At 43.6% G+C, this 15,355-nt stretch overlaps 1 protein-coding gene across 2 annotated transcripts in view; it reads left to right on the plus strand.

Moving 5' to 3' along the window:
- LOC309564529 (NACHT, LRR and PYD domains-containing protein 12-like) overlaps window positions 1-15,355 on the plus strand; it is a 579,648-nt gene that overhangs the window by 216,670 nt on the left and 347,623 nt on the right. For both annotated transcript variants that reach the window (XM_082269162.1, XM_082269163.1), the window contains exon 4: window positions 10,759-10,824. In XM_082269162.1, the coding sequence (XP_082125288.1) occupies window positions 10,759-10,824 (66 nt within the window). The remainder of the gene's footprint in view (window positions 1-10,758; window positions 10,825-15,355) is intronic.

Consider the following 15,355-nt stretch of genomic DNA (forward strand, 5'->3'; position numbering starts at 1 on the left):
ATTGCATGTCAATGGCCATGTATATTCAAGAAACAAACATGCATATGTGCAGGGTGTAATTTTGCATTTGCCAAGTGTCAGTATTTATTTACAGCTGTCTAAAATTTAAGGAGGGGATGGCACACTTGGGATTTGAACTCATGCTCTCAGTGTTTATAGACAGGAACACTAACCACTAAACCATTGAGCCCAGGCCAATTTTCAACTTTTTATACTGTTGCATTTTGAATGACAATTGCGCAGTCATGCAACCCTGTACCTAACACAAATGTATGACATTATTTTCACACAAATATTGCTTTCTTTATTGGCAAAAAGAAGACCTAAATGTTTGACCCCTAAAAAAAATGTGTTTTTGTTTATGTAATAAAATTTGGTAAATCAATATGTTTTTGTTTGCACTGACGAGCATTGATGAGGCTGCGCTGGCAGGCACTGATAAGACACTAATATGCAGCACTGATGGACACTGATAGGCGGCACTGATATGCAGCATTGATGGGCATTGATAGGTGGCACTGATGGGCACTGATTGGCACTGGTGGGCAGCACTGATAGATGGTAATGATGGGCAGCACTGATGAGGAGGGAATAACAGGTTCCCTGAGCACTGATTGGCATCAATGGTGGCATAGGTGGGCATCCCTGGTGGCCATGGGTCAGCAATCCCTGGTGGCTCTGGTGGCATCCCCCAAGGGTCTGCACTGGTAATCAATGCTCTGATTACAAGCACAGACCCCCACACACACACTTACTTTGCATATGAATGCCATTTCTTCACAGCTGAAAGTGGCCCTCACCATGATTAGCCAGTTGATTGTGACCACTTGCTGGAATGTGTGCAAGCCAATTTGGTGTCGTTTCTGGTCCAGGGCGAATGCCAATGTGCCATTTGCAATTTATTGTAAAGAGATTTTGCTTTATTTCAAAAATGGCGCACACAGACAACTAAAATGTATTGGAAATGTTTTACCTAGGCCAGTGATGGTAACCCTTAACCCCCCCCCCCCCTAGATGTTTTTGCCCTACATTTCCCATAATGCTCATGTACTCTGCAGTGTAGGTGAGCATCATGGGAAATGTTACAAAACACCTGTGTTGCCAAGGTTCATAATCACTGATTTTTAGTGATTTTTAACTAAATGTTTTGGTTACATTCATCCACCGAGGCTGAATGGAAATTTTGTATTATTCCTTAATTTATATATATTTTTAGCTAAATGTATACATACACTTTATTTCTTACAATTTAGCCCCCCCCCCACCCACACACACACACACACACACACACACTCCCCCCACACACACACACACACACACTCCCCCCCCCACACACACACACACTCCTTCCCCCCACACACTCCTTCCCCCCACACACACACACACTCCTCCCACACACACACACACACTCCTCCCCCCCACACACACACTCACTCCCCCCCCCACACACACACACACACTCCTCCCCACACACACTCCCCCCCCCACACACACACACACACTCCTCCCCCCACACACTCCCCCCACACACACACACTCCTCCCCCCCACACACACACACTCCTCCCCCCCACACACTCCCCCCCCACACAAAACACACACTCCTCCCCCCACACACTCCTCCCCCCCCCACCCCCCCCCCCACACACACACTCCCCCCCCCACACACACACACACTCCTCCCCCCCACACACACTCCCTCCCACACACACACTCCCCCCACACACACACCCCCCCCCCCCACACACACACACACACTCCCCCCCACACACACACTCCTCCCCCCCACACACACACACTCCTCCCCCCCACACACACACTCACACTCCCCCCCCACACACACACACACTCCTCCCCCCCCACACACACACCTCCCCCCCCCATACACACACACACACCTCCCCCCCCCCCACACACCTCCCCCCCCCCACACACACACACTCCCCACCATACACACTTCACTGGAGTAAAGGGAGAAACCCTACCGATGTTCATACTGTAACGCCATTGCACACACACAAAAAATACAAGAAATGGATTACATTCAATAGACACAAAAGATATCTGAATTACATCCAGACAAATGAAGAAAAGAAAACAGAAAACCAGGATCTGTGTACAAATGAATAAGCTTTATTGAACATGTATGAAACATCAGTAATCATTTAAGCAGGCATGTGAAATGTGAAAGCCCCCCCCCCCCCCCAAAACCCCCAAATCAAGTAATCTTTATTCAAATTACAGTGCAAAGATACAACATATGATGAATAGATACAGCTTACAATATCCAAAAGTCAAGCAAAATAAGTTGTAGACACCTTAGTATTAAGCATAAAACATACCCAACATACTTTGTTTATTGTTTGCATGAGCCTACCTTTCCATTTAAATACCATCAAATCAGTAGAACATACAGCTACACAGAGGCATGAAAAAAAAAAAAAACCATGTATAGAGTACATAAAGACACAGTTTGCAAAAAGCAAATTCGGACATAAAGACATGTGGCTCTGCCATAGGCCAAATGAGTTGCTCTTAACATCCCATTATATAACCTTGGTTAAACTACAGCCACCCAGTATAGGAAACGCCCAGCAAAGTAATTAATTGGGTCTGTTGGGTCCTAAATCAAAATCACCAGTTCACTAATGAATGAGTGTTTGGCTGATCCAAGTTTCTTACAAGTCAACACACATAAGAAATGCTTTCAATAATCTCAGCATGAGCACAAAGTGGCTTTTTTATTTAGACTAAGGCTGGCCATACATGATCCAATTTTCTTACAATTTTCTGTCCAATTTTCTTGAAATTTACCTTCAAGTATGTAGTACAAAGGCCTGCCTAATTAGAAACAAGTGAACGTGTTGTTTAGCTTTGACCTCACATTATGTGGTTTGTGGTAGATCTACCAGAAAATTGTACAACAAAAGTTGAACATGTATGGCCAGCCTAATGGGCCATACACACTACAAGATTTTCTGAAGACTTTTTCCTTTAGATTTACCAAAACCAGATAATATGAGGTCAAACCTAAACACTTTCAATTTGTATGCAATCTGGCAGGCCCTTGCACTACATAGAAAAGGTAAATCTGAAGGAAAAGGTCTTCAGAAAATCTTATAGTGTGTATGGCGCTTTAGGCTGGCAATACATGTTCAATTTTTGTTTTACAATTTTCTGATAGATTAACCACAACACACCGTGTATTTGGGTGTTCGAATCCCTGAACTACCTACAACTGTCTGTTGTTATATATGACAAGCAACACTAATAGGGCTTCTCCCCAAAAATGAAACATTGTATATGTGTGAAATTAATATATTGTTTTTTGCATATATATATGCATATGCAAAACCCCATATATTATTGTTACTTTCTATATCTAACCAACCCAAAAATATATTAATTTCACACATATACAATGTTTCATTTTTGGGGAGAAGCCATATTAGTGTCGCTTTTCATATATATATATATATATATATATATATATATATATATATATATATATACACACACACACACATAGGCAAATCAATAAATAAAACATATATATATATATATATATATATATATATATATATACATATAATTATTTTTTGGGCATCTATATATATATATATATATATATACAGTGGGTACGGAAAGTATTCAGACCCCCTTAAATTTTTCAATCTTTGTTATATTGCAGCCATTTGCTAAAATCATTTAGGTTCATTCTTCTTCCTCATAAATGTACACATAGCACCCCATACTGACAGAGAAACACAGAATTGTTGACATTGTTGCAGATTTATTAAAAAAGAAAAACTGAAATATCACATGGTCCTAAGTATTCAGACCCTTTGCTGTGACACTCATATATTTAACTCAGGTGATTTCCATTTCTTCTGATCATCCTTGAGATGGTTCTACACCTTCATTTGAGTCCAGCTGTGTTTGATTATACTGATTGGACTTGATTAGGAAAGCCACACACCTGTCTATATAAGACCTTCCAGATCACAATGCATGTCAGAGCAAATGAGAATCATGAGGTCAAAGGAACTGCCTGAAGAGCTCAGAGACAGAATTGTGGCAAGGCACAGATCTGGCCAAGGTTACAAAAAGATTTCTGCTGCACTTAAGGTTCCTAAGAGCACAGTGGCCTCCATAATCCTCAAATGGAAGACGTTTGGGACGACCAGAACCCTTCCTAGAGCTGGCCGTCCGGCCAAACTGAGCTATCGGGGGAGAAGAGCCTTGGTGAGAGAGGTAAAGAAGAACCCAAAGATCACTGTGGCTGAGCTCCAGAGATGCAGTCAGGAGATGGGAGAAAGTTGTAGAAAGTGAACCATCACTGCAGCCCTCCACCAGTCGGGGCTTTATGGCAGAGTGACCCGACGGAAGCCTCTCCTCAGTGTAAGACACACGAAAGCCCGCATGGAGTTTGCTAAAAAACACCTGAAGGACTCCAAGATGGTGAGAAATAAGATTCTCTGGTATGATGAGACCAAAATAGAACTTTTTGGCCTTAATTCTAAGCGGTATGTGTGGAGAAAACCAGGCACTGCTCATCACCTGTCCAATACAGTCCCAACAGTGAAGCATGGTGGTGGCAGCATCATGCTGTGGGGGTGTTTTTCAGCTGCAGGGACAGGACGACTGGTTGCAATCGAGGGAAAGATGAATGAGGCCAAGTACAGGGATATCCTGGACAAAAACCTTCTCCAGAGTGCTCTGGACCTCAGACTGGGCCGAAGGTTTACCTTCCAACAAGACAATGACCCAAAGCACACAGCTAAAATAACGAAGGAGTGGCTTCACAACAACTCCGTGACTGTTCTTGAATGTCCCAGCCAGAGCCTTGACTTAAACCCAATTGAGCATCTCTGGAGAGACCTAAAAATGGCTGTCCACCAACTTTTACCATCCAACCTGACAGAACTGGAGAGGATCTGCAAGGAGGAATGGCAGAGGATCCCCAAATCCAGGTGTGAAAGACTTGTTGCATCTTTCCCAAAAAGACTCCTGGCTGTATTAGATCAAAAGGGGGCTTCTACTAAATACTGAGCAAAGGGTCTGAATACTTAGGACCATGTGATATTTCAGTTTTTCTTTTTTAATAAATCTGCAACAATGTCAACAATTCTGTGTTTTTCTGTCAGTATGGGGTGCTATGTGTACATTCATGAGGAAGAAGAATGAACCTAAATGATTTTAGCAAATGGCTGCAATATAACAAAGAGTGAAAAATTTAAGGGGGTCTGAATACTTTCTGTACCCACTGTATATGTGTGTGCATGTGTGTGTATATATATATATCATTAGCGCCGGAATAGCGAAGTTTTACCGCAAATTTGCGGCGGTATTTGCCGCAAATTCACTATAACTCCCACTAACGTTTTCAAAAACGTTATTTTCAGCCTAATTTTTGGTATGGAGCATGCGCACATGGGCTATTTGCCAGAAATTGACTCTGGAGCTATTTTTGCATTTTACACTTTTATTAATATCTTTTTTTCTACTTAACTTTTTCACACAGTTTAAAAGCAGTTTAGCTCAAAATCTTATAACGCATCTTTCCCACATATTTTTTATTTTTTTCCTGCCATATTTTGTGATTTTGAAAAAATTAGTCCACCTTTTAGCTGGACTGTTTTTAAGTCCAGTCCTGACGTTATTTGATCTTAATGAATTTGACACTGCTCATAACATTTCTGATGGTGTTATAGTGAATTGCATTTGCACCTAAAAATAGTAAAAATGGAGGTAAAATAGAACAAAATCAGCGTTGGAGGTACAATGAATTAGGCCCATAGTCTTAAATAGTAAAATTGCAAAGAAATTTTTTTTTTTTTTCTAAATGTAATACTCAGGGTAGGGGACCTCAACAAGGGCACCCTGATCGTCGTCTTTTACTAGGATGGACCAGGCCTGACAAGACCCGTCTGGGCGGCGAACCTCCACCCTGTCAATATAGATAGACCTCCCATAGTTCCACTGTGCCTTGATAGCCTTGAACTTCTCCTTCAGGTCAGCTTCTGGTGAATCTCAAGAGTTTGGGAATGAAGAGAAAGTCCCAAATAGCTTTGTCACACCAAAAGTCTCTCTGCTTCTCGATGAGCATAAGGATAATCATATCCATATTCCAGCGCCACCTTGCGCTGCATCCATCTCTGCATTCTGGACAACCAGGGGAAGGTCTTTCTGTTGCCTCTCCCTGGCAGAGAAAAAGGGGTCTCTACCCGCTGAATCAAAGTATTGTATGCTGCATTTTGGTCCCGAGCCCGGGCATAGTTTGTAGGTGGAGTTAGATCTGGAATTCTCCTAGTGTATGCTTCACAAAATCCCAGTTTCTGTGCCAACTCTCCTCCTTCTATGGTCTTTGTGGCCTCTTTATCAAGAGCAGTAACAACTTCAGGGCTCGGGGAGCTGCTCCCAGTCTCTGACCCCCAGTCCCACTCTTGTTTTATCAGTGGATCCCCAATCATCAATCCCTTCCTCAATGGATCTGTACTTGTACTGAAATGATGGGGATCCTATGTTAACAATTATAGCTTCTTCCTCACCACTAGTACTTGTGGGTGAGACCTTAATGGCCGCAGACCATGTTTGTTGTGGAATTGAAATAGGGGCAGACCTCTCTGCTGCTGCGACTGATGCATCTTCTGGCCACCCCCCGGAAATTTGTGTCGGCATGCAACCTCTTCCCAGTCCCTCTCACTGATAATGCCTGCCCACGCTCAGCTTCATCATGACACGTATCATGCCCCTCCCGCCTCTGCGGAGTTCACCTCTCAAGTGAACCCGGACTCCCAAGAAACACACATCTGCTTGGGCCGGCCTTTACTTATCTCTGCCTGCAGAAGCAAATAGCCACATTGCCAACATTGGGTCCACGTTTGCACCTTCATTGTAATACTGGTACACTGGGGACATACCGTTCCTAGGTACTCCAGGCCACCTCCTGTGCACAGCGTGAGCCCTCCTTCAGGCACCATCCCAGACGCCTGTGTCCCATGTGAAAGTTTGGCTGGGCTGTTGGGTCTGCTCCGGTGTCTGCCTAGCAGGTTCCACGCTGGTGGATGGAGTAATTGTGGTCACACTCATCCGTTCTCCTGCAAACGCCATGCTGCTTTCTCCTGCAGGTGTCTCCCTCTCAGCCACACCCAACAAGGGGGTGTTAAATGGACTCCCTTTGTCACTCCTGATTGGCTGGATGCGACTGATATCTCCACCCTCTTTGCTTCTTTGGCGGTGGCTCCTTCTGCTAGGCAGTTCTGTGTGGATTGCGCTCTTCCGGGCGGTACAGTAACTCTTCCCCTGCCATGCTCTCTCTCTTCAGCCCAAAGGGAAATTACTGTAAAGAGGACCACGTCCCTTGCCAGACATGCATCCACTCTTCTTATTTGCAACAGGGCCCCAGCTGCGCCTCCCTCTCCCGGAGCCAGCTGTCCCTCTTTGCCAGGCAAGAGAAATATCCCGCTGTCATAAGCACGGTCAATAATCCTCTCCCCAACCCATGTGCAAGCAAGGCCCTCCATATTGTCTCAGAAGATAGTGCCACTGCTCCTCACGGCACGGCCGACTACAGTCTTCACAGTATCCATGCAATCATTGTACAGAATGAATGTTCCGCTGTCAATAGCACGGTCAACATTAGTCCATTTAGCTTGCACACACACCTGGCCCCTGGCACCTTGCTCCTTGTGCCCTCAGCCGCCATTTGCTTCGTCCCTCCCTGGACCCTTCTCTGTTAAGCAGCTGCAGCTTTTATGTACTGCTACACTCTTCCTCCCTGCTTTCCAATGCCTGATAGCAGAGTACATATCATAATCAAGATGGAAGGTCCCCATCATTTTACAGAACTGACTGGAACACTTGCGTTGCCTTGGGCAACCTTCCATGTGTATTTCAATCTTCATCTCACTCTCCCTGCAGATCCGGTCTCACACTTGGCTTGAGATTTGAATAAAAATTCCAGGCACAAAAATGGAGATTTTTGACTTTTTCTTCAGCCATTGCCAGGGGCAACCAACCCAGTAACCCATGACGAAATCCCAGACGAGCCCCCAAATGTAGCAGGATTCCAAGCCATTTTGCTGGATATGGGTCTGCCAGGGTTACCGCTAACAACAGCAGCACATTTAAGCATATCCTCCAAGTGTGAGCACTGACACAAGAAACAGTCCAGCATCTTTGGTTTTGTATTTATTTAGGAACTTGGATGGGAGAAGGGAATGAGTGGGATACTCCTCTGGCTCAACTATACACAATAGGATGGGACACTTGAGATAATGCCTCTTGACGCTGATTTGTTGCTGGCTGAATGCCGATCAACGCCTGTTGGCGCTACTTAACGCTGACTTGCTGTCTATGAACTTGAACTGACTTCTGACACTCCCTGGTGATACAAAAGTCCTTTATGCTGCTCCCTTTAGCCCTCCCGGCTGAGGTAGCTATTTGTGATTACTGCTGCAACTCTTAACTCTTCAGGGCCATCACTGGCACCCTCTTTCTCTTCAGGGCTTAAACTCTGGCACCCACTTTCTAAATCTTCTGCACAGGCTAGCTGGCTCCTGGATCCCTCTGACCTTCTGGAGTGGACCCCTATCCTAGGCAGACCCCGGGGCAGTTTATAGTACTCACGACACTGCTTTCTTGAAAACTCTGGCCCCAACAGCTCCGCTTGGTCCTCAGTACACCGGATCCCTCTCTGCAGATCAGCTCAACCTTCTGTCCTCTTAGGACACCTGTCTCACGCTGACAGGAGGAGAGACAGCTGTCACCTCCCTCCTGGGACTCTGCTTCCCGCCAAATACAACCTGTCATGTGCTCCCCTCAGACTTATATATCATCCCAGGATGCACTGCGGTCAGATCCGCCCACTAGGACTGATATGAGCTCTGGTGTGCTATTGGCCAGATTTCCTCCACTGTCCAATGAGCTCCCCCATTGGATATAGTAGGGAGACTCCCCAGCTCAATAGTCACACCTGAGAACACATGACAGCCTAGCTGAACAATTGGACCCTGCTGATAAGCAGACAAGGTCTCCCCTATAGGTTACCTAGCACCTACCTGGGAGGGTGCTACATATATATTATATTTAATGCTGATATAATATTGGGGATCACACAAGACTGCTGTTTTTTTATATATTATATTTACCTGGTGATATATAATATTGGGGAATGGAGATCACACAAGGTGGCTGCTTATATTTGCTGCTGATATAATTTTATGTCATATCATATAATTTATATTATATCATATTCATTTAATCACACACTGGTATGTCCGTCCCCATCTCTTCTCTCGTTTTACCTTTTTTTCTAAGCTCCACACCGTGTGGGACAGCCAAGGACTGCGGGCTACCCTGCTCTGTTGCATAGAGGACTAGCCAATTATATGTTGCAGGATCCACATTAAAATCAAGCACAAAATTGAGCCCCAGACTGAAGGGAGAGGAAGGTGTCTGACATATTTTACAGAGGAACCTAATCCTTTTAGTAATCTTTTGGCAAAGATTTTTTGACCTAGCTGGCTGTCATTTTGCCCTCACGAGAAGCACATGCTTAGAGGGGAATGCACACCACTGGTCTTATCCTTGCGACATCGCTGCTACCACTTTATAGCATTATTTGCATAGTAGTTTGTTAAGAACAGGGGTGGCCTCAGCATGCTCTGGCTTACCTTGGAGCGGTCCTGGCTCACAGGCTCTGCAGGGCATGATGGTGCAGCATCAGCAGGTCCATCTTACCGAATGGGCACGCTGGGCAGTGCTCTGGCCCCCCAGCTGCCCTGTCAGTAGTATTAGAGTATGAGTATGAGATTAAAGATGCATGTTCCTGGTTTCAAAAAATGCCGCCTTGTGAAACTGGAAGTAATGTTATCCGCTGCAACCAATCAGGATGCACCTGGAGTGATACAAGTGGAAGTGTGGTGTACCACACATCCTCTTATACCTCAACCAAGATGGCGCCAGTCAGAGGTGCTTCTGGAAGTGATGATGTCACCGCAACCCAGGAACAAGACACTGCACCTTGGACTATTCATAGGATTCAGATATATTGGGCAGACTAGATGGGCCAAATGGTTCTTATCTGCCGACACATTCTATGTTTCTATGGTTCCCCCTGTGCTCCAGACCAAACACAGGAGCCAGAGCCTGGGGTAAAAAGAGAGCAGACACCCCTCTGCCTTCTGGCCCTGCACCACTGAGGGAGAGACACTCAGGGCGCTATCTGACCAATGCTTGCAGATTGGGGGACAGATGCTTGTCCCCAGTGAGGGCAAAACCTCAGGCAAAAAGGATAGAGTGACCCCATGGGGGGCCTCTAATTGCAAACTGCTTGCAGCTCCTGTTAGTCCAGTGGAAACACTAGAACTGAAGCATGCAGGTAGGAGTGAACTTTTTATAATGGTGGACAAATGTTTTTCTTGTTTGCAGGTGGGAGGAGCCCGATCTCTCAGATGCTGCCCTGTAATATGACTTAAGAAAACCACTGTGACAGTGGAAGAAATAATACACTTTAAGATATAATATGTCTTGTATTTCATTGATGTATGTTCCATACACTCAGTCAGAGCACAATCCAAATCAGATCACTTCTGAATATGTATATATGGTCTGAATATGGAGAACTTTAGCTATAGCTATAGATTAGATATATTCTGCTGCTTGGACATAATTGTAATGTGTAGTTTGGTGTATGTGAAAGGTCAGCTTCAATCATACATGACTCAGATCCATCATCTTATATTCCTCTCTACAGATGAGGGTCTGGTGGATCAGATTCTGCTGGATGAACTCGGACACTCCCTGACTCCGGAGCTGAGAGGTAAATAAAACCCGTAGTGTATCTATTACATGACTCACTTTGTGTAAGGTGCAGAGATGGTGGTGGAATATTTATAATTCATTTGTACCATCTACTCCACTGAGCACTTCTAGATCTGAATATTTACAAATAACAATGATGGTCTATAGACAGATTATACTGGATCTGGGGTCTGTCTTCTGTTACCAGGTTCAGAATTCTTCAAAACTAAATTGGATTCCATTTTATTCCAAGTCCTGAAGCTCATTACCATGAAATGGATCTATAAAACGTGTTCTCACCAATGGATAACTGTATTGCCCTTTAACCACTTAGGGACCAGGCCTATTTCTGACACATGTTGTTTACAAGTTAAAATCAGTATTTTTTTCTAGAAAATGACTTAGAACCCCCAAAAATTATATATATATATATATATATATATATATTTTTTTTTTAGCAAAGAGTCTGGAGAATAAAATGGTGATTGTTGCAATATGTTTTATAACGCATTATTTGTGCAGCATTCTTTTAAACACAATTTTTTTTGGAAAAAATACATTTCACTGCTTTAAAAAAAATGAAACAGTAAAGTTAGCCCAATTTTTTTATAATGTGAAAGATAATGGTGCACCGAGTAAATAGATACCCAATATGTCTTGCTTCAAAATTGCGTACGCTCGTGGAATGGCGGCAACAATGGTACTTAAAAATCTCCATAGGCGCCGCTTTAAAATTTTTTACAGATTACCAGTTTAGAGTTAGAGGAGCTCTAGGGCTAGATTTATTGCGCTTGCTCTAACCAACGTGGTGATACCTCACATGTGTGGTTTGAACACCGTTTACATTTGTGAGCGCGACTTGCATCTTTGTTCCCTGCTGTGCGCAAGCCCGGAGGGGCGGAGTGTTTTAAATTTTTAATTTTTTTATTATTATTTATTTTACTTTTTATTTCTACACTGTCCCTTTTAAGAAAAATGTTTTTGATCACTTTTATTCCTATTACAAGGAATGTAAACATCCCTTGTAATAGAAATAAGCAGGGCAGGTTCTCTTTAATGTCAGATCTGGTGTCAAAAAGTCCTCAGATCTCACATCTACACTAAAAAGCAAAAAAAAAAATCATGCATCATGAAAAAAAAATGGGCCCCTTAAGGCCGTTGGGAGGAAGCGACGTATGACGTCATTCTGGTCCTCCAAGGCCATAGAGTCGAGTGGGGGCCAGCTTGCTCTAGCTCCACTTCCTGCCTAGAAGGGGAGAGGACCGGATCATTTTCCCCCGCTACTGACGGCTTCGGGAGGCAAGGAAAACAACCGGGAAGTGTCGGGGCGGGGGGGGGGGGCACATCTCCCGCTGCCCATAAAAGTGATCCCGTGGCGAATCTGCTGCTGGGACCACTTTTATGAAAAAGAGGACCGCTCGCCCAAATAAAATACCAGGGTTATGGCAGCAGATAGCTATTTAATGTCAAAGTAGCGACGTATAATTGAAGCGGGCGGTCCGGAAGTGGTTAAAAACTGCAGCCTGCCAACTTCAGATGTCCACATGCTTCTGTCTGTGTGAGACATTATGAAAGCATAATCCAACAGGTATGTTTATGAAGAAAAAGAAAAACTATATTATCACCTTGTCAGAGATTGCATAGTGTTCACAGGGCTGGGAATCTCACTTATTTGTTGCTGAATAATAGGAGAGATTGGATCTGTCACTTAATAATTAGAAACGTATAAAGAGGTACATTCCTAGTTCTCATCTGTAATGTTACTTAAAGTGGTTCTAAATGCTGAAAGCACAGCCTCTTCTTCTTTATCAATAACCAAACCGGGTTTTATAGCAACACCTACTGCTGTAGGACACTAGGCAGAAAACTTCCACACCTCCAATGGGCAATCTTCTCAAGGCTTAAAACCCCATTCACTGATATAGGCCTTCAGTCATTTTGCCTAGTTTCAGGAATAGTAGTGTTGGGTGAACAGTTTGAGCCGAGCAAAAGTTTGGCCCGACATTGGCTGTTCACCCGTTCGGCGAACACCCGAATTGTCTGGGTATTCGTTTGTTTGTTTGGCCCACCGAATGCCCCACAATTCACTGCACAGTGCATTATAAGCCCTGATTGGTTGAAGCAATGAAGGCTTTGCCCAATCAGGGCACAGAGCACTATCAGAGCCATGACTGGAAAAAGTAATGATGAGCCATTCATGGCTCTTTGCTCATAGACCCATCCCAGACTATAAAAGGTTCCTTCAAAGAGGAGCCATTTGCAGTGTTATGTTGGAGTGGAGAGAGATTGAACAGGGCTCGGTTTATTGCTACTAGCGAGTTAGTGTGCTATTGTCTGTGTAGAATGTTAGTGTGATTTGAATATTGTGCTAGTGTAGGGCAACCTTCCTTTATTACTTTAGTGTCAGTGGAGTGAGTCAGGGCAGTTTTACTGCATTATATTTGTATGTCAGGGCAGTTTTACTGCAGTATATTGTAGTGCGTCCGTGCACTTTTACTGCAGTATATTGTAGTGCGTCAGTGCACTTTTACTGCAGTATATTGTAGTGCATCAGTGCAGATTTACTGCAATATATTGTAGTGCATCAGTGCAGTTTTACTGCAGTATATTTTAGTGCGTCAGTGCATTTTACTGCAGTCTGTTGAAGTCCATCAGTGCAGTTTTACTGCAGTGTATTGTAGTGCCAGTGGAGTGTGTGTGTAGTGCGGTGTTTTACACGGCATTACATGACTTTTTTTTTTCAATAAATGTTTATTGAGAGAAAAAGGATATAAGCATAACAACAAATATGCCATTGCAGTATAAACAACATTATTATGAACCAAATACAGATTTCAGGAATTGAATGTACTTATCATCCATGGCTATTCCAGTAGTGATACGATTTAGCATAATCTGTAACCTAGATCTGAAAATAGCTCTTGGACATGTTCAATAAGAGGCATATGTGCCATTTTTCAAAAGGAGAAGGTTGTGAAGAGAAAGAAATAAGGGGGGAGGGTGCGACCGCCTCATGGGAATGAGAAAAAAAATGAAATTTATCACACCCGTAATCTACGATTTTTCACTTAGGTTGAGCCATAATCTCAGCGTAGGCAGAGGAGAACGTAAAGGCAAACCAGTAGGCCCAAGTTGTATAAAAGATGTCGGCTTGATCTCTAAATTCTTATGTGAGATCCTCCATACGGTATATGGTCCACCGTTTGCAGCCATTGTCGTAGAGATGGGATAGTAGATTGTTCCCAGAATCTAGGTATTAATGATTTCGCTGCATTTAAAAGGTGTGAAGTGATGGATTTCTTATAGCGGCCTACTGGTTCGCCTGTACAATGGAACAATAAAACCCAGGGATCATTTGGTACTTTAGAACTCTGAATCATTCTAATCCAATGTAAAACTGATGACCGGTATGGGCGTATTAGTGGGCATTGCCACCATATGTGTGCATAAAAGGCAACCTCACCACATCCTCTCCAGCATAAAACAGAAGAATCCAGAAAGAGGGAGTGGAGAAACACTGGGGTGTAGTGCCATCTGGTCAGAAGTTTATAATTGGACTCAGAAATGTTTGATGAAATGGAGGAAATATGAGCCAGCTGAATAACAGTGGAAAGTTGCTGATCTGTTAAGGGGATGGCCAAGTCTTTTTCCGACTGGGTTATGAAGTTGGGACAAGATTTGGTTTCCAAGAAAGCAAAGTCCATGGTGGTTGTACTGTGGCCAATATGTTTTCCACTGGAGTGAGGGTAATAAATGAGCGTAGTGGTTTTTGTCAAGTTTTGATAAACATAGAAAGTTGCTGGTATCTCCATTGATCCAGAGTTGTGACTGTATAAGTTTTTAGTAGCGAGGTCAATGTAAGAATTCCATTAGGTGATGTAACTTGATGGAGTAGAACGGGGGAAGAAGAAAGCCACTTATTAAAAAACGTGTCAAGTTCTCCCAGCGGGGAGATGGAGCGGCTGGTTAATTGCATCAGAGGTGAATTAAAGCTCCAATTGTTATTTATAGTATAGTAAGTAGATCAGGGACAGGACTCACACATGAAACTGACTCCCACTGTGACACTGACAGCAGTGTGCAGCAGCACAGATGAGGACACCTCACCAATGACACGTCCCTTCCAGGGTGCAGCGAGGTCAGTGGCTGGTAAAACACTGGCTAATATCAGTGCCAGATACACACAGGTTACATATTCACAAGTTACATATTTGATTCTCATTATGTAGGCAATTGCAGTTCTACTACTTATACTCCTTTTAACAAAAATATTTACAAACACTGTCCCTTTAAGGCCCCTTTCACACTTGTGCGACTTGTCATGCAATTGGGACTGCAAAATCGCATGACAAGTCGTTCTCCATTATTTCCAATGAGTACTACTTTGGCACGATTTTGAAGCATTTTAAGGCCAAAGACATTCAAGCCCAGTCAAACTCGCCTCAAAATCGCCTCAAAATCGCGTCAAAATCGCTGTAAAATTGCACGACTTTGAAGTCGCACAAGTGTGAAAGGGGCCTAATATGTTTTTCAGTCACCCTTTTTGTTGA

Source organism: Pelophylax lessonae (genome assembly GCF_965119305.1).
Source record: "Pelophylax lessonae genome assembly, chromosome: 9".
Classification (NCBI taxonomy): Eukaryota; Metazoa; Chordata; class Amphibia; order Anura; family Ranidae; genus Pelophylax; species Pelophylax lessonae.